A 20,740-nucleotide genomic window follows, 5' to 3' on the forward strand; every position below is an offset into this window, starting at 1 on the left:
TTTCTAACAGCTCCCCTGGTTAGGAGGAGAGGTTACCACAATTTCTTTCTTTGCTCTAACCAGCTTTCCCATCTCTGTCCGAAAACTCGTTTTCCCCATGGGGGTCTGGTGGAGTTTTATTACCAACATTCTTCAATTGTCTCCTTTCTTAGCGCTAAGTTCCCTCCTTCAGTTCTTGGTAACCCTCTTCTTCTAATTCCTCTGCTCCGATTCTCAGGCTCAGAGAAACGTACCTGCCCTCCTCTTTCTTCTTCCAACTTAAATCCCTCTTTTCTCGTCCTCTCCCTATCCTAATTCCCCAGAGGCCCAGCTGAGTGTTATACTTGCATTCCTTCTGTGTTGTCACTTCCTGTCCCCGGTTTTATTCACTGCAATAACACATGCCTCAGACAGCTGGAGGTGGAGGTGTGAGAGGAACACTCACTCATGGGTCATGAACCACCAGTCCAGACAAAGAGGGAGGCAGAGAGACGAAGACAGAGTATAAGTGAGGCACAAATTAAGCACAATTAAAGAAAAATATCCAGTATTCTACTCCCTTAAAAAGGTATAGTTCAACATTTTGGCAAATATGGTTATTCGCTTTCTTGCAGAATTAGTTGAGAAGATTGACCTCACTCTGATATTTGTATGCTAAATATGAAGCTACAGGCAGCAGGCAGTTAGCTTAGCTTAGCATAAAGCCTGGAAACAGGGAAATGACTAGTCTGGCTTTGTCCAAAAGGTTTCAAAATCTGCCTACCGGCACCTCTACAGCTCATTAAACAACATGTTATAACCATTAGTTTAATTCGTACAAAAACCGAAGTCTAAAAATGACAAGCTGCAACGTCACGGGGTAATGTGTACCAGACTATGTCTTGGCCAGGCGAAGTGACTTCCTGGAGTCTCCTCTCGTTGCCTGGCAACCTTAGGAAGTTACTGCACCTGGCCACGAAATAGTCCGGCACTTAACCCCCCGCAACACCTCAACGTGTTGTTTTTACTTGTTTTTTTCCAGGGCCAGGCTGGCTGTTTTCCCGTTTTCAGCCTTTAAGCTAAGCTACGCTAACCATTTCCTGGCTGTGGCGTCATATTTAACTCTCAGCAAGAAAGCAAATTTCCACAAATGTCAAACTATCACTTTATGTAACCAAAAGAAGATTGCTGAAGTAAGAGTGAAACTGCAAAATGTGTCAAACAGCTGCGTTACAAGGAGGTGTGAGGTGTGCAAAGTAAGGCTGACAAAATGAGGAGAAATAACTATCTACTATGCAGGAAAGATGATAAAAACTGAAGAATGGAGAGACAGAAAAAACATAAATGAGAACAGCTGTGCTCCAAAGTTGGAAGTGAGAAAGCTGACAAGAAAATAAGTGAATAGAGAAAATCCGAGCTCCACAGCTGTGTAAAAAAGATCAGAGGGACTGAAGACAGATGGACAGCACTGGTTTGTGTGGACATTCCAGCTTTGTAACGAGGACCACAGCTCATTCATCACAAACCTATGCAGCATCAAATTTAAGCTGGCTGTGCAAAAAAAAAAAAGAGTGCAAAGAAAGCTGTCAGAGCAAGAGAAGAAATAAGACCACTAATAACTGTTTAAGACTGTGTCAGAGCCTTGACACTTGGCTGGTCTGTAGCACCTCTCACAGGAACCAGACCACTACCATCTCCAATTTTAAACCTTGTCATTCCACTCAACCCCAAATAATTATATCCAACAGGCAGCAGAACAGTAGTACAGCAGGGCAGAGGTTTTATTGCTGTTAGGAGGGAGGACAAACAAAGTGTGTGTGCGTGTGAGACAACAAAAAAAAAACGAAAAGCTCAACCGTGGCACATGATTCAGAGATAACACACACACACACACACACACACACACACACACACACACACACACACACACACACACACACACACACACACACACACACACACACACACACACACTTCCAGGTCATGGTGATGTCAGAGGACAGCTGGTAGAGGGATTCCTGGTGATGATGTCATCACCTCCTCACTTGGGACAGCTGTAGATGGAGTCCCTCTTCCTGCAACCTCATAAATGTGTGTGTGTGTGTGTGTGTGTTCTGAATTAAGCTCCCATGAGATCCGCTCATTTGCCAATATTACAAGTCCTCAATGGTAGTGGGCAGATAATACATGTGTAAATGTGTCACTCTGCAAAGCCAGGCTGTTGTGTTAAATACAGATACATAAACTTTAGTAAAACTCACATGAATACATACACATGCAGCAGCAGCCTTATATGACACAAAAATATTATTCACTATCTGGGAACAATAAATATCAACAGCAGATTTTCTGGAAGCATCTCTAATAGATTTCTCTTGTCAGGGACAAAATCATGGGTCAGGGGGGAAGACAAAGAGTCTACAGCCATGCTAGTGGCTCTGTACAGCTAAATATTAATGCTAGCATGCTCACAATGACAACATGCTGATGTGTAGCAGGTATAATGTTGTATAATATGCTGCCATATTACCATGTTCGCCATTTGGTCATAAACCAAAATATTAGACAAAAAACCACAATCCATCCAATAGTTCAGTTTAGGTCAAGGTGGTGGGCGGACATTCCCATCCCTACAGCCATGCTGACAAGCACAACTAAAAACTTAACATGCTTACACTTCTGATATAAACATCAAGGACGGATGAATTTACCATTTCAAAAACATGCCACATAAATGTATGCTTAAATTAAAGATATGTGGAATAAAAAACAGAAATGAGAGATGAAAGGAACTGCCGCGAATTCTCAGGATGCCTTGTCAGGAACATCAGAGGCTTCTTCCACAGTTCAAACACAGACACACACACACAGACACACACACAGACACACACACAGACACACACACACACAGACACACACACAGACACACACACAGACACACACACAAGGCTTTAACACCAAAGGATAAAGGCAGTCATGTCAATACTCGGTAAAGAGCTGGAAACACTGACTCAAACCAGTAATTCAAAGGCGTCCTCAATCCAATTTTGAATTGAAAATTGAAAGCATTAATAAAATTAACCACAGAAAGCAGTGAAACAAGGACACACCCAAAGCTGTGTATAAACGGTCTCTTAGCCGAGACAGTTTTGAATTAAATGTTGAGGACGTTCCTTCAAAAGTTGTTCAAGGTTCAGAGAAAACAATTCAACATGGCTTTACTCTTTGAGCAACCTGTTGAATGACACCCTGGTTTTAAAGGTGCTGATCTGTGCAAGGAATCCATTAATTCATCAACCTGCATGTTCTGAGTGGAACGTGCAAAGATTTGCTTCATTGCTCACCAGAGAACCCTGAAAGGCACACAATGGAAGCCTACAGTAACTCATAATCACTGACTCACTGTCTCTTCCTCGCACACACACACACACACACACACACACACACACGATTGCCCGGTGACGCAGAGAGAGAGCGTTAGCAGGGATAAAGCGATTTCACGGTCTGAATACAGACAAACAGAAGGCATTGTCCTCCATGCGGACACGCAGACAACAGCCAGCACACCCTCTAACGCACGCACACACACACACACACACACACACGAACGTGACAGAAGATAGGGATGGACAGGAAGGAACGATGGATCGCTAGACCCAAGAATGAATGTACAAGTTGACCACACACAGAAAGCGAATTAGACGCCAGAGAAAAAGTGAGAAACATTTAAAAACTAAATGAGAAAACTTTACGAGGCTTCAGACACAAGTTAAATTGGTTTAGCTCTAAACTTCTGAGGCATGATCTGCGAGCATTTTCTCCAACTTCCTTTCCTCCCTACACACATAGCAACACAAACACACACACACACACACACACAATCACAAACTCCTCAGATGTCTGGCAAAAGGCAGCCTACAACAAGACAAGCCAAACAACTCCACCCACCCACTAGAGGAACAATCCCGTCTCATTTGCATCCTCTCTCTCAGCTAGTACCTCTCCACCTCCCACACTCCCCTCTCTGTGCACGCTCCCCCTCACACACCAGCAGGCAAACAAGATATACTCGACTGTCAAATCAGTAACAAAACGCTTTAAATGAGTACAAAGTTCATCAACACTACAAACATTCACCGTCCCCAGAGGATGAATCCTTCTGTCTTTTCCTCTAGCACCACCAGCAGGTTCACATTTGGGAAATCTCTCTATAACTATTGGATGGATTGCCTCATGATAAATTGTAATCATTTTGATGATCCGCCATCATCAGGTCAAAATTTGGATTTGCCCAATACTTCGGTTTATGGCCAAATACCTGCAAAATGAATGACATTCCCATCAGCCTCGGCTATACTTTGTGCTTAGTGCTAATTAGCAAGTGTTAGCATGCTAACATACTAAACAATATACAACAGCATAGTCGAAAGGACCAATATCTACAGAAAGGGACTGATGTAAGCCGATCCTAGAAGACTTATCTTTTACTCGAGTCAAAGTCACATGTATATGTCGAACATACATTTGTCGTAACATGACACTGCCAATGAAGCTGTTCTAGAGAGGTCATTTTGGCAATAACATTACACTTTTTACAGCTAGCAAGTACGAAGCTAGCACTACCATTACTCTCTACGCTACACTTTTCTTCTTCGCGTTCTCCCTCCCTCCCTTTAATTCAGTCACACATCCCCACTAATTCAGCCCTTCAGTGGTTGATTCTTTTTTTACACAATTTGTCAGTTCTTGTAAATGTTTTCTTTTTCGTTCTTCAACTCAAACATTCAACAACAACCTCTCCACTCTGTCCAACTTGGTGAGACCACACACCCTTTATCCCTACAGACAGGCCCCTCCAGCTTGTTGCCAACTGGACGAGCGCGAGTGTGAGTGTGTGTGCCCATTCATCTGTAAGTAAGTATGTATAGGTGTGGGGGTGAGGAGACCGGCACAGAACAAAGACAGGGAAAGAGGAGGGTGAGGAGGTTGAGAGAGACAGAGAAGCAGAATTAAGGTGGGGGGGGGGTATCAGTGAGGAACAAGTAATAGTTATAGGGGACTGAGTGACAGAGAGGAAGACAGGGAGATGGTGGAGAAACAGGATTGGAGGAGTGAGAAAGAGTAAAAGACTAAAGATAGTGAGCAGTGAGAGAAAAGGCGCTTTACTGTACATGATAGACAGTAAAGACAAAGTTAGCAGAGAGTAGGCAGTGTGTGGGTGAGGAGAGAAGGAGGGAGGAAGAGATGAAGGGTGGGACGAATGTCAAAGGTTGAATCAGAGTCCGTATCTTCAACTCGATTAGAAAGATATCGATTCATTTAGCACAAACAAAAAAAGAAACGAATGTACATTGCATAACATTCAAGATATTTTGTAGTATTTTCTCTACAAATTCGTCTCCAATACAAACCACAGTCTGTGCAGCGAAGCATGAAAACAAATTAACGTGACTTGGTACGAATTATAAAGCTGGCAATAAATAAGGGCAGGAAAAATCTGTAGCTGCAGTACAATTGAAGGGGAACAAACAAGCACATGGGGAATTTACTGTTTTCACCACAAACTACAAAACATTTGTTGACTTCGAGGATGGATAAACAATTCAGGATTCCTTCACGTTAAGCTAAAGCAGCTGTCAGAGTCAACTTCTCAGGCCACAATGTGAAGGAAATGAAATGATGGATTCTATTCATTCACCATTCAATGTCACACTGCAGAAGTGGATGATTCACAGAGTCAAAGCACAGATTTCCCGTATACACACTAAATCAAGCTGCAGCCCTGTGACGTCAGCAAACAGTGCTGCGCCACAGTGACTCTAAATCTGGTCAACTGCAACTAAAATATGAAGAAATGACGATAAAAATGATACGATCTGATGAATCAGTGCAAAACAGTGTGGTGTGTGTGACCAACAGGATGTCAGACAGACAGAGGGAGAGCTGACAGCTGAAGCACACCCACAAACACACGGATTAAAGCTCTGCTGAGTGTGTGTGTGTGGGTCAATATTAGCTCATCCTCTGGCTGTTGGATTGCCGATACTGAAGCTTCATGGTCACAAAGTTTCAGTGTAATTCAGCACGTAGCGGATTGTCCAGAGTTTGAGCCAACAGATGTGTGTGGATTACTAACAGGTACTGCTTTAAATACTTTTTACCCAAAGCTGATGCGTTTCTGCCAACAAACTCTGGTGTCTTGACGTGCTGAGCTGCAGACTTTTAATACCCTCCAGTCTGCAAGCTCTTCTCATCCCCGGCAACTCCGCTGGTCGCCTTGGAAACCAATTCAAAAGCTTCCTTTATTAAGACTCGACTCAGCAACAAAGCTCTTACTCACCCAATCTGCACACACACACACACACACACACACACACACACACACACACACACACACACACACACACACACACACACACACACACACATATACACACACACACACACACACACACAGGGAGGGTTAACCCAGGGCAGCGCAACATGCATTCTTCGACAGGAGACAGACTCCCCAGGATCGCTCCCACCACCCCCACACATGTTCTCTCCCGACACACACACAAAACACTCCACACCACATTGTCCCCTTCCCTCTGCTGAGCCCCAGTCTGTGGTCGAAGCAGAAACTCTCAGAGCGTAATATGACTCTGTCTTTATAAACACAGAGAGAGAGGGAAGGAGAGGAGGAAAGAACAAGTGAGAAACTCCAGCAAAGGCTGAAGGAGAGCACATGAGAGCCACAGGAGAGGAGAGGAGAGGAGGAGATATCGTGCCAAGACGGAGAACAGAAGTTCAAACAATAAAAAAAAAGTCCACAAAGTTTGCAATTTTCCACTCCTTCTTTGTAATTGAGTCAATAAACTCTACGTCTCCGACCAAACCTTCTCTTCAACTTTTTGTCTTTACTCCTTAACTGCTGCTACCGCTCAACACACATCGAGAATCAAACCACGACAAGCTGGAAGTGTGTGTGTGTGTGTGTGTGTTGGTGTGTATGTGTGTGTGCGCTACAGTACCAGCAGGTATGCTGGCAAGCACGTCTAGGTCAAACTCAAGTCAGCAAGTCTGTGAGATTATCAGGGAATGTGGACACACACACACACACACACACACACACACACACACACACACACACACACACACACACACACACACACACACACACACACACACACACACACACACACACACACACACACACACACACACACACACACACACACAGAAGACATAACCTTAAACTCTGAGAAATTGGAATGGGCATTTTTTCATTTTTCTGATATTTCATAGACCAAATCATGTAGATGAAAAAATAATGGGCAGATTTATCGATGAAAGTGTGAAACAAGATACTACATCTCTTTATATTCCTGCAAAATGACTCTTCTGTTCACTCTCCGGATACTCTCTGTGGGTAGACGTGCTGACTTTCCTGAATCTTGTGAAAACGCAGGATGACTAGTCTGAGCTTTGCGGTCATTTTGTTAGAATCACTGTGTAGTGGAGATATTTTGCCTCCCCCTCCGTCTCTTTCACACTCCCTCGTCTTCACTGCCTCTGTTTATCTCCATCTCTCCCCTCCATCCATCTCCCTCTGGGGTGCAAGTGCCTGGTACCACCAGTCTCTCTCTCTCTCTCTCTGCATCTCAAAGAGTTGATTCTCCAGTCTAGTGCATTTGCACGTAACACACAACCACAGCCAGCCTCCCCTCGCACACTGATGAATGTGTACACACTGTTTAAATAGCCATGACCAGCTGCTATGAACAAACATTCAGATTCAGAACACCGGCATGTCTGCGTTGACAAATGAAACATGCGAGACAAACATGAAACATGTGGAGCAAACATGCAAAACAAACACCCTTAACATATGCTTTAAGATATCAGAGCGCTTCATTTTCTAAGGGTGATGGTGCTTGACCAGTAAACAAGGGGAAAACCCAACTCAGGGCAAACCTAACCTGCCATTAACTACAGAGCCATCAATGATAGTCATGACGAAGAGATGTGCAAGATCAGTAACATGTCACATCATTGAGTCATGTGGACGGTGCACGAGCCTCCGAGATGCTGGAATTTTTGAGACAACTGACACTCGAAGCCAAATTATGGCTTTGCCGCGATGCATCTCACGAGCCAAACCAACATTCATTTCCAGCCCAGCATTACTCAATGTTACAACTTCTTCTGTGGTGCTCAAACAGACACAGCCTTGCACTGCCACTGCCGGGGGTTGGGGGTTAGATTCCCAGTGACCACAAGCTCAAAAATGCATCTATGGTGTTCTGGGCCAAATAGCGAATATATTGATGTTGTTGTTTTGTTTTTCTGTCTCATGTTCATGGCTCTGGCCAACAGCCATATCAGCTATGATAACTTTTTACCCACGAAGTCAGGTGATGGTGCAGGTGGTAAACAAACCCCCACTTTGACAATTTTATCGAAACCACTTCAGCAGAAATTACACTGAGAGGGAGTGCACCTGAAATGTCAATTGCATAGAGAAACTGTGCTCACACTACTTCAGTAAGCACCGGAAATCTGACTGCAGAAGGTAATCAGTGTTTACATATTTGTTTGCTTTTAATTCCTACTTGAAACAAGTATGGTAAAATGCCTGGTCACTCTCTCACACTGCTTCCTGCACCAGACTCCTTTCTAGAAATGTCCAAATTCCCAGATATCAGACATTTAGTTGGTGTGAGGACAAAATGATTATAACCCAAAATAATAATGGCCACTACTATGAAAATAAAACCCAGATTGTAAAAAACGATTAAACTTTCCTCCAACATAGTCTGTTTAGACAGGAATGACAGATCAGTCCTCGTCAGTAAAGTGCTGCAGACAGTGCAACTTCCCACAGAGACAGACAGCACACACAGCAATGCACTGCTCTGCTGAACTGGTGTTATATAAACAGGTCTGCTGCAAATACATCTGATCAGTATTTCCTCCACATTCGTGAAGCACTGTGAGGCAACACGAGAGCAAGACGACCAACAGCACTATAAGAAATGGCAGACCAGAACTTACAGCTTAATACGCTTTAAAAAGCACAAAACAGTAAGGACCCTTGGGACATGGAGTTTTTCAAGTGAGTAGAGTAAGAATCAGTACAGCCTGCAAAGAAAAACAAAATCCTACACTAGAGAATATGAGATTAAAAGAGCTTGAAACACCGACTTCTGTTAGCATCACACCTACAGTGGAAGGCGGCACTGTCGCTGCACTGCAGAGCTGATGTAAAGACAAGAGAGACTCTTCAAAAGTTCAAAATAGTTTCTGTACTCTACCAGCCGCTGCTCAGGGGTTCTCTTTGATAGTTTTTGTCCTGCGAGTCGCAGTCGGCTGGAGTTTGGGACGCATAGTCAGCTCTGACTTAGGGCTGGACGATGTGACCTAAAAAAATACATCATAAGAACTTTTGATTGAATTTGTTTGATAACGACACACATAAAGACACACTTTCTTTCATTAATTTCAACTATTTCATGTCTTGTGCTAGCTCATGTCTGATTTGTCTGTCCTATAACCACTTCTGGACATATAGACTGGACTGCAAGCTGATTGATCGGTTAAACTACAGTTTTAATTATATGGGATTCAGACAATTTATTGATTGAAAATTGCCATATTAGTAAACTTAAAGTTGGATATTTCAAGTTCTGTTTATCGTCCAGCCTTAGTGTGACTGATGGCCCAAAATAAAACCTTCTTCTAGATGCATAAGCTGACTGATAATTAAAAGGATACACTTTGATGGCTCCTGACTTTGTCCCGATGGCCATAAGTTGCAGCTTGGGGTCGAAGGCCAAAGCACTGGGCTGGTGAGGGAACCCATGCTCCACCGTCTGAGAGAGAAGCAAAGACAGAGAAGACAATGAAAACACTCAGATTTATTTCTTGGACACGTCTTCCTTACACACCCTGCTCTGTCTGTCTGTGAGAGAGAGTGTGTGTGTGTGTGCGTGTGTGCGTGCGTGCTTCTGCCTGTGAGACTGTATCGTCAGAGAGGCGTCTAAAAGGGAGGACTCCCTTAATAAAGTTAAGAGGAAGGTTCTTAAAAAGCACTGATGGCAGCAGCATTGCTTTATTACAACGCTCTGCAGACTTTGTTAAATGGGATTAACATAAATTTACAGCTTTTCCTTCTGCTCATGTCGGGAGAGACAGCTGGGAAAGCATTTAGACCTACAGAGGAAACTTTCAGATACCTTAACCTACTTTAAAAGAGGTCGAGGGGGTCTTTAAAAGTTTTGTGGCCAAAGACCCCATGACGGACAACACATTTGGAAAGGAGTTATTTAGCTTGGAACTCAGATACGAGGTAAAACATTAACTCTTTGTTTCTTTAAAGTACCGCTCTGGTCACACACACACACACTCACACAGTCAGTCACATCAAAGTAACACTCCTGTTGAGAGACCACCTCTGTGATAGTTGTGGCAGCTGCTGCCAAACCTTAAAAAAGTGTGTGTGTGTGTGTGTGTGTGTGTTGTCACAGTACAACAAACAGTTCATGTACTTTAGACACGATGTCTCATTGAGCCAACCTGAATATTCCCTGTTTAAGTGTCTCACAACCTAAATACACTACTACTGTCAAAGACATTTACTTTATGGGCACTGACATTCTTTAAATATACTTTCATGTAGAGCTGCAACAATTAGTCAATTAACCAATTAGTTGATCAAAAGAAAATATAATCAATGCCACAGATCTGCTTGTTCTAGCCTCTCAAATGTGAGAATTTGCTGTTTTTCTTTGTCATGTATAATAGTACATGAAATGTCTACGGGTGTTGTACTGTTGGGTGGACAAAACAAGCAATGTGATAATGTTGATACAGAAACTGATTGTTAGTTGCAGCCCTCCTTTCATGTATAGTTTGCACCCATTCGGAGTAGAGCTCATCTTATTTTGTTGCCACCTGCTAACCCCTTCTGTTGCTGCCACCTCTCTCTCATAGAAATAAAAAAACAGGTATCTAGGCTGCACAATTAAATCATATAATAATCATGATCTAGGCTCAATCTGGAATCTGTAATCTGCATATTTTGCCACTGAACTGAAATCACACAGTAAAGACTTTGGAGCAGGTTATGTTCGCCGTAATGAGACTTCTCACTCATGCTACTCAGAGAACTGGGGTTAACGCGAGCAACCTCTAGCTTTGAATGGACCTCATTGTAACTGTTAACCAGGACAAGTGCGACCCTACAAGCCAGTTTGTGTGTTTTTACAATAGTCTTTCTCACAGAACCATTTATTCATTAAAGTAATGCTACTTCCATTGGATACGACACTGGTGCTCTGTGTTTTAGGATACCTGTCAAGCTCAAGTACTTACGATTAAAAACATTTTCTTAACACTCAGGCTGTAGATTTATGAACAAAGACTTGAAAGAAAAAGCAGTTTTGTGAGATTTCTTCACATTCACACTATTTGCACCCAGTATTTCTAAATAACCTTGTTGAGTACATTTCATTTTGTTATGTCATCCAGTGTGCGAGATAATTCGTGGCTGTCAACATCAGAAAGTTTGGACAGCCCCCGCTCTCTGGGACACTCTGCTCTACTTTTTGAGTGATGATGACACAGTGTGCAGACAGGCAGCAGCCTCACCTAACCTGAGTTCAAGGCCACAGTGGTGCTCTTTGCACAGTAGTCTGTATAAGCTGCATCTCCCACCAGTTTGGCAGCAGTGGTCAAGGTGACAACGTGATCTCAGTGCCGAAGAGGAGGGAAGGCTGACAATATTAACTCAGGCCTCAGGAAGCTGAGGTTTACTGTACTCCAACTGGTTTATATCCATGTGGATGTGATGCCAGAGATGAAACCTGACACTTATGGTTTCACCCACAGACCCTCAAACAGTGAAACAAACTCTCTGCAGGCTTTTACACACACTGTTGTGGTGGCTTTCACCTATGAGAGGGGTAAAGGAGTTAAAACTGTCACCACACTGACAGCCATCTTGATGCAATATCTGAAATATGGGTCCCACTGCTCACATGAAGCATCAAACTGCTGCAACCCAAACTAATCTTGTTAATGTGACGCCTGATAATCCCTATCACTGACATAATCTGTTGTTGGTGGTTAATTACAGCAGTGTTGGGGCTGCAAAGAGAAGTTTCCCTGGTTCTTGCTGCTGTTCACTTTGAACGCGGGCCTTGTTTGGGGGTGAAAGACAATTATCACGCCAACTGAAGCGCACACGCACACACACACACACACACATCAACAAAGCGTCCATCAGCAGCAGTTTACAGCTAATTTCTGTTTCTAGCTGAAAACAAAACAGAAAGCAGCAACAGAGAGGAGCGGCCGCGGGGTAAATGCTGCAGAGTGCTCGACTTAAAATCTGGTCCCGCTTTGAGATGGATAGATTAGTTTTGGGGAGCAGCAGAGGAGGAGAGAAGAAGAGGAGCAGACCCCCCCTCTCCCTCCCTCTCCTCCGTCCCGTTACTTTACCTTGTTAAAGGCGAAAAGCTCCTGTTTTATCTTCTCTCTCTGCGGGTCGGTGCCCTGCCGACGGAACCGAAACTTCATCATCTTGAAGCCGGGCAGGGGGGGGAGGAAAGACCGGTGGGGGACGGAGGGGAAAGCACGGAGATAACAGTCCGGGGTTCTCGGCGGGCAGGAGAGGCGGTGCGGCGTAGTCGGACGATGCTAAAGCTAGCTAACCGACTAGCCCATGCAGGCTGAAAGCGGGGCTGCGACGCTGCTGCTGCTGCTGCGGGCTGCGGCTCTCCTCCCTCCTCTCCCTCCTGGTGCTGTTTAGGTCGTGGTGGGTTTGACCACAGCTCCCCCCTCCCCTCCCCTCTCCCCGGTTCACACGGACCCCGTTGTTGTTAACCAATGAGGGCGAGGAAATCTGCGAGTAATTACGCAGAGACGCCCACACAGCCAAGCGCTCCGGAGGGGGGTACTCGGTTTGTAGCACAGGACGCACCGGCTGCACGTCCCACATACACCCGGCAAGAAAAGGCGATACACGGCGAGTCCGTTGTACGAAATGAAACTACAAGACCGTAAATAGCAAGTAAGAGTTAATAAAGGCAAAGCAAGTGAACTTGTTAACCTTATATTGTTGAAAAAATGAGACTATTTAACCACTGTTATTATAATAATAGTATAATTGATTACATCATACTCACATACATACATCTTTACTCTATGATCCTGAAATGATGGTATCATCCAAAGAAAAGACATGAACTGTACTATTATCATATTTGGTCAATTATTTTTGCATGAGGCAATATTCAGGAAACTAAACCATGTTTTTATCTTTCAAAAACATTTTTATTTCCTTTTTCCTTGAATTTTATGAAGAAAGAAAATGCTAAAACAGTTGAAACTCTGTCTATCTGAAAACCCCTCGAATTTATCTGTTGTTTTGTTTGTTGTTAAATATTTATTTATGTATTTATCTATTTGTATCATGTCTTTTCATGTTTCCTATGCTATTTTATTTAGCTCTCTCTACTTGTAAATGTTGTTAATAAAGATCTTTCGAAAAAAACAAATTCACACACCAAAATAATTTATGATACAAACTTTAATGTACAACATTATTCACTTGCATTAGTTATGTACAGCCTCTATTTACAAAAAATATATAGACATTGTATAAATAATCATTTTAATTAGTGCAAAGTGTTCAGTGATGTGGCCAATAACTGTGTCAAAATGTGCTTCCTCAAATATGTCGTGTCTTTCTCTTTATTTCGTGACAGGGAAGAAAATAAGAACATTAATTCAGTTTGTGGCTGCCTTCTTTTGTTTCTATTTTAAATGGTAATACATCTTTATTTAAAACAAATCTTATGGGTTCACAAATAATTGATGTAGGCTGCTCTTAGATGTAAACCTAAGGAGAAATGATGTATCATGTCAAACCACAAGCATCTGTTAATTATGAGGGAACGATTATATTAATATTAAGTTTGCAGGTTATTTGTTTCAGTTTCACACACTTCAGTTTCTTTGTACAGAGCCAGCTACAGAAGGGGTTCCTACCCTTATTCAGTGCTTTTTAATTCAACGTTGCTCTTGGATCAAGGCTAATCAAATCCCACTATTTTTCTGAAGTGGGGAAATTAAAGTAAATTAAAGAGGGCTTATTCATTATAGACTCAGCGCTATACAGCAGCCATGGCAGACAAGATCAAGAACAGTTTTGGCTAAAAATGTCAACCTAAAAACAGGAATGAGTTCGGCCTTTCACTTTCTTTACATTGCATGTATGCATTAAACTCAGTGGTATGTGTAAGGTACCAGCCTATACTGACATACTGGGTGTACATGTCATGATAAGTGAACTATATATGCCTTTCCCTGCTTTGTGTTAATGCTGTGGGAATAATCCCTGATTAATAGTTAAAGTTTTTTAAGTAAAATTCACTTGTTTCAGCCTTTTAAATGTGAATATTTGCTGGTGGGTTTCTCACACTTCTATGATATCAAACTGTATATATTTGGGTTTTGGACTGTTGGTTGGATAAAACAAGCCATTTGCTGTCTTTTCTGACATTTTATAGTCTCAACAATTAATCAAGAAGATCTTCAAGAGAAAATCTTTGGTTGCAGCCCTAATTAAATACATCTCTTTTTGCAAATGATGTCATCCACATCATCACCATACATTCGTCACATTATAGAAACATTACCTTTACATATTATATTCTATTTTTAAAATAGAGGTAGATACAGTACATTTATGAGGCATAAAGTGTGATTTCTCTTTCTCTCTGAGTGTTTGTGCTATAGCAGGGTGATTTCGCTTGGTGGCAAAGTGAGTCTCTTCTCTCTGACTGACAACATGTTCTCCATGTGCATGGCAATGACTCGGCACAGCTCCAGGCCCTTAAAGTGAATGAAATCCACAAAATTACATATATATATATATATATATATATATATTGTTACATCTTTTATCAACTCTTTCTCTTTGTGTCTCTCACACACACACACACACCTGCTCCAGCTGTAGCTGTGTGATGCGCTGGTTGAGCAGGTCTCCTATCATGATCTCCACATATGGATAACTGGAGCCTGAAGTTGGTCTCTGGGTGCGAGTTGACTGGACCTCCTTCAGAGGGAAACGCACCATGGCCTCCTAATCACACACACACACACACACACACACACACACACACAACCAAATACATGAATGAATACACACAAACAAACGGCATGCCAAAAACACTTACAAACATATTCTGACAGACAGATATGCACAGATATATGAGAAACAAGTTTTAATATCTAGAGAAATGTTATATTTCCTCTTTTATTCAGGACAGAAGACGACACAATAACCAGCAGAGGGAGCCAGATGCTTTGTTTTGAAATAACATAATGAAATAATTGTTTTTGCAGTTTTCTTCTAACATAAAAGGATCAAGGCAATGTTCAAGAAGTCTTGTATCAAATTCATACTGTTACTGTTACCATATTTCACCAGCTGGTCCTGGAATCTGAAGCATGGAACGTTACACAGACTGGATCTGTGTTTGAGTGGACGATTTATTGCATGTGTGATTGTGAGTGTGAGTGTGTGACATACATGAGTATCCTTGTTGAGGAAATGCAGTCCATTCAGATTTACAGCCAGGATGCACGGGGCGTGGATGGAGGCGGAGCTACAGCTCTGGATATAGAAGAAGGAGGAGCCGAACATGGGGAAAGCGCTGACCAGACCTGGACAAGAAAACACACAAAGTGTCAAGCCAAGAGAAGATTATTAATTATTAGGGATAGAAATATGTGTCTTATTGTCACTTGTTCTGAGGCAGATTTTTTAATCCAATTTTCTTATTTTAGAGGGTATTTTAAGGTATTTCATTACTTAATGATAAATAATACAGGCATCGATGGAGGTTACTGTTACACATTCACACTGTGGTGGTCTTACCAAGGAATTGCGCACGGGCCTGGTGTGGGTTTAAGGGCTGGACCTGCTGCATGTGTTGAGTTGCCATATTCAGCCAATGCTGTGAACCCTGTTTGCTGTAGAACTGTGGAGGGACACACTCCTGCACCTCACGGCTAAAAACACACACACACACACACACACACACACACACACACACACACACACACACACACACACACACACACACACAAAAGCAAACCAGTGATACCTCAGAGGCAGCAGTTACTATCCAATGTTTGCAAATTTGAGCATTTATACTGCTGGAGGATGCACCTGTGATTGTCATATATGCATGAGTGGCGTCATGTTTTGTGTGTCTATGGAGGTTGAGCTGTGTGAAACTACATGGAAAGACAATGGCACTGACAACTGCTAGTTAGGGTGAAAAGTAAGTATTCATGGTACTGTGACGTGCCGGGGATAAAAGTGTCCAACAAATGGCCAGTGGTAAATAAATGCTGTAAGTGTATATCTCTGTATATTTACAGGGTGGGCAGGTAGAGGGTGTCCTTGGCACGGTGCTGTAGGGCAGCCAGTCTGGCGATCTGCTGCAGGTGCTGGTCACTGGCCTTACCCTGAGGAACCACACTCAGCAAGGCCTTCAGGTAGTCTGGCAACACCTTGAACAGAGACACACAGAGTAATGTTTTGTAAGTGTTTATTTTACTGTAAGTCACTGCTCACTTTGTGACATAAAATTTAAAATCGTGACACATCTTCCTCGTCAGGCTGATGGCAAAGCTACGAAGGACGTCAGCTGCAGAAACATACGTGAAAAAACTGTCAGGACTCTGTGGATTAGCTACAGCAGAAACCTTTAGCTCATACAGTCGATCTCTACCTGATTATAGTGCATGGTGACATAGAGTTCGTTGTCAAGTTTGAGAGCCAGACTCCATATGACTCTCCTGAACCACAGACTGTAGTTGGCGTCCACTGGCTCCGCCTCTGTGGCGATGTCCAGGATGTACTCGCGCTTGTTCAGGGGACGCACATTCTGACCTACACAGACACAGTTCAATTTAGATCTGTTTATCTACAGTGCATTGCTGTATGAGTCAAGAGAGTTTGCATTGTAGGTATGACAAGCTAGATCCTTGTTACCTCTGTGTGTGACCAAAAAGATGGCATATTCATCCAAAGCCTCCACCCTCTGTAACCCCATCTCATAGCAAAGCTCCTCGATGGCGTCCAAAGCAACCTGAAATAAAGAAATCCAGACCTACTCACGCTATGTATTGTTTGATCTAATAAGAATGGATATATTATCTTTCCACTGGATGAGTCTATGTGTGTGTGTGCCACTCACAGAGCACGTCTTGATTTTCAAGTGCCTTTCGATCCCGCCTGGCAGCAGGAACAGCTGTCTCTTGGAGCTCCGCCCAGCCTGCACACAAACAACCAATCGCAGAGGGAAACGTCATGCGAGTTAACAGCAGCGCGGAGTGTACAGCTGGTACTGAGAGCTGGAAACCAGCTGCTAAACAAACTCACAGCTAAACATGACAGATGCTTTATGAGGTATCAACACTACTACAGTTGAATTTAATCAAGTTTACAAATCCAAACACTTAACCCATTCCAAACATCCATGCCTAATGCCTGATTGTTTATGAAAAACCAAAAGCTCAAAAGACAAAGATAAGTAAGCTGTAATAAAATCTACTGAACTGGTCAAACATGTAAATAAAACGAAAATAATACATTATTAAATAATACCCCAAAATTCACTTGTACGTATTTCAAGTCAAGTAGTCATTTGCCTTGTGATTTCCTCTTTGGTTTGGTGCATATTTTGACACTTTAAAGTTTCAAGCCTAATAAAGTATAAGAAGCCTGCATGGCTGAATTAGAGACTAACCAGCATAGCTTTGAGTTCCATGCTGTTTGGATACTGTGTGCGTCCGCCATATTGAAAAGTCCTCCTTAGATTCTGCTCACATGCCTTGGTAATGCCTGTCAATTAAGAGCAGCGCAGATCAATGACAACTAAGAATGCCATCAGATTGGTAGTGACAGATTGATGAGTGTGATGTGTTGGTGGTTGTTGATGGATGGATGGTGTACCTTGGTACTGCATCCCGGGGCTGGCACAGGCGTCCTGCAGGAACTTCAGCAGAAATGGCTTCATAACATCGGAGCAGCGATGGAACGCTGTCAGGATGTACAACAGCCTCCATCCTCTCTGGCAACTGTCCCTGCACAAATACATACACACAACTGCACATTAAAAGCCTCTCCACGGCCACGCGAGCACAGACGAAGTCCTCAGTCAGCACGTGATGTGAAATGCAGAATGAAGAGTCTTACGGTTTGGAGCTGGTGTTGGCGGTAACTTGCTTCATCAACTGGCAGTAGGCCTCATCCTTCATCAGGCCATGGTCGCCACTCAACTAGATTCACAAGCACATGCATGAATGAACATGTGACATACACATGTACACACACACACACACACACATTTAAATAAAGCATGTAACAACACACACAAATACTGGAGTTTGTTTCAGGCTTATTGTTGACATTTTCCCTCAACATCCAAATATTCTTCTTTATATTGTGTGTTTGTCTGTGTACCTTCAGTATCGTGGTGACCAGGTCCTGTTCAGTCTGACCTTTCAGTGGGAAGTCTCCCATGAACTTCATTATGGCTGGACAAAAAACATGGAAACATCATTTCATCTCATATTACAGAAAAAAGAGGAAGGCTCGAGTTCCTCATCTTTCCCTCTATCTCCTCTACAATATAAACGATTAAAGTACACATTTAAAATAATAATTTCTCTACCTCCCTCTTCTACCTCCTATCTATAATCCATCCCTCTTTCCTCACTCTCGTCTCACCTATGAAGATGTCAGCAGCCACTCTGTTCATCCCGCTGTCGGAGAAGTCGATCAGAGAATCCTGGATCGGAGACTGGACAGACAAACACGATACAAGGAGGAAATATATTTGTACATAATAAGACATAATATCGTTAGAAATGAAGATAACATATGCAGAAGAATACAGAGACATGGGCATGTTTGAATGATTATGCTTTGAAGCAGCTGCTTTACCTTGGAGAATTTGACCATGTCAACAGGGTCCCTGCTCTCCTTCCCCTTTTTGGCTTTCTGGTCACTGCAGACAAAACACAGGCAGCCGTTGTGAACTGTGTGTGTATACATGTCCATTTAATTTAAGAGAACCAATTTGAGCTGTAGACTTTTAAAGTGAGGACATCTATTATTTTGGCAGTGTGTGCGTGTCTGACCTTCTGTTCTTCTGTGCCTCTCTGAAGTACTTCTTGGCAAACTCCGCCATGTGGTACTGGCCGCTGTGCAGAGGCAGATCGTCCAGTTCGATGCTCAGACTCTCCCCATACGTCTCATTTACTACCTGATGCACACACACACACACACACACACACACACACCCACAGCAGGGAAAAGCTAAACAGCAGCACCACTTAAAGGAACACCAAAGATGTAATTATCTACAGAATATTTCCATTTCTGAAAAACCAAAGAATTCCGACCTATACTGTATAAACAGCAGCTGATACCATAATATAGGGGTATTATCTGAAAGTTATTCTCACTCTGAGCCTGGTATTCAGACTTATTCAGACATTTCTTTCCTGATGTACTGCAGGAGCTAAAAATAAGCACCATGTTTCTTTGTTTGACAGTAGTTTAGAAAAATGCTGCTGGAACACAACTAAACAACTTCCTGGTCGGCACCTCTGTGGAGAGGTCAAGCTCGTGGGCAGCTACAGCTGAGCCCATTGCCACGGCGATGGCGGCAGATGCGGCGACTCGTCCCTGTCTGTCTCGAGGCTCCACGCGCTCAGCAGGGAGAACCAGGAAGTCTGGAGCAGCCACAGGACGGACATACTCGCTGGGAAACACTCCCGATTTTCCGTACACAGCCCCGAATCGCCAGCCTATACACACACACACACACACACACACACACACACACACACAGAAGTACAGTCACTGAGAGGTTCATAAGTAAGAGAAGGAACATATCAAGTGTCACAAACAAACCCAAAACTATCACATACAAAACAGAGAAAAAGCCCAAAGTCTTCAAATGTTTTGACTGACCAACTTTAAATTTTTGAGTTTATCAAAAGCAGCAAATCCTCAATACTCAGTTGAATCAAAGAAACTAAATAAAGTTAAAAAAGGCAGGAACATCGAAGTTAAGGCTAAAAATCTCAAATGAAAACCAAGCAAACAGCAAAGCAAACACACACACACACAACAGATCCCACCAGGCTGTGACGGCCCTGCCAAACCCACCAAACTCAGGAGTGTCTCTCTTCAGCTCCTCCAGAAGCATGACCTTCTTCCTCACTATGCAGCCGTAATGTTTTCCTGAACACACACACACATAGACATGAGCACACACACACACGCACACAGCGTGACAGACATGGTATGAAGCACAGAGAAGCGGACACACACTGTGCACGGTGTGTGTACGAAGTGTTTTGTGCGTTTTTGAGTGTGCGTCTCACCGGCCTCCAGGCCGTCCATGTGTTGCAGTCTGATGATGTCTCCTTTGTGGAAGCTCAGCAGAGACCTGTCCTCTGTAATGTAGTTCCTCACCGCCACCACGTACTCTGAGTCCTGACAGAGACATGACACGTTTGACATTGACATACTGCGAAATCTCCAGTGGTGTGCAGAGGAGACGTGAGCCAAAAATATACCATCACATTCGTCTGTGTCTGCACGATTTATAGTTTACATTCATGTGTTTGCTGATGTTATTATGTGCGAGCAACTTACTGTAGAAGGACTAAAGCCATATCAACTAAATCAATCATGCTT

The 20,740-nt window shown here is 43.0% G+C and overlaps 2 protein-coding genes across 2 annotated transcripts in view; both read right to left on the reverse strand.

The window, feature by feature from the left end:
- llgl1 (LLGL scribble cell polarity complex component 1) overlaps positions 1-12,542 on the reverse strand; it is a 29,643-nt gene extending 17,101 nt beyond the window's left edge. Inside the window, exons 1-2 of the mRNA XM_070923307.1 lie at positions 12,445-12,542; positions 9,718-9,815 (exon numbers count right to left, since the gene is read on the reverse strand). Coding sequence (XP_070779408.1) covers positions 9,718-9,815; positions 12,445-12,525 — 179 coding nt within the window. The 5' untranslated portion in view covers positions 12,526-12,542. The remainder of the gene's footprint in view (positions 1-9,717; positions 9,816-12,444) is intronic.
- A 2,197-nt stretch (positions 12,543-14,739) lies between these two features.
- Positions 14,740-20,740, reverse strand: part of myo15aa (myosin XVAa) — a 32,063-nt gene continuing 26,062 nt past the window's right edge. The window contains exons 46-63 of the mRNA XM_070922747.1: positions 20,425-20,536; positions 20,207-20,281; positions 19,640-19,842; positions 19,171-19,295; positions 18,974-19,037; positions 18,758-18,830; positions 18,491-18,564; positions 18,224-18,306; positions 17,981-18,111; positions 17,775-17,869; positions 17,223-17,300; positions 17,018-17,114; positions 16,755-16,915; positions 16,400-16,533; positions 15,893-16,026; positions 15,545-15,678; positions 14,954-15,094; positions 14,740-14,841 (exon numbers count right to left, since the gene is read on the reverse strand). Of these exons, the coding sequence (XP_070778848.1) occupies positions 14,740-14,841; positions 14,954-15,094; positions 15,545-15,678; positions 15,893-16,026; positions 16,400-16,533; positions 16,755-16,915; positions 17,018-17,114; positions 17,223-17,300; positions 17,775-17,869; positions 17,981-18,111; positions 18,224-18,306; positions 18,491-18,564; positions 18,758-18,830; positions 18,974-19,037; positions 19,171-19,295; positions 19,640-19,842; positions 20,207-20,281; positions 20,425-20,536 (2,016 nt within the window). The remainder of the gene's footprint in view (positions 14,842-14,953; positions 15,095-15,544; positions 15,679-15,892; positions 16,027-16,399; positions 16,534-16,754; positions 16,916-17,017; positions 17,115-17,222; positions 17,301-17,774; positions 17,870-17,980; positions 18,112-18,223; positions 18,307-18,490; positions 18,565-18,757; positions 18,831-18,973; positions 19,038-19,170; positions 19,296-19,639; positions 19,843-20,206; positions 20,282-20,424; positions 20,537-20,740) is intronic.

This window comes from Enoplosus armatus, chromosome 17 (genome assembly GCF_043641665.1).
Source record: "Enoplosus armatus isolate fEnoArm2 chromosome 17, fEnoArm2.hap1, whole genome shotgun sequence".
NCBI lineage: Eukaryota > Metazoa > Chordata > Actinopteri > Centrarchiformes > Enoplosidae > Enoplosus > Enoplosus armatus.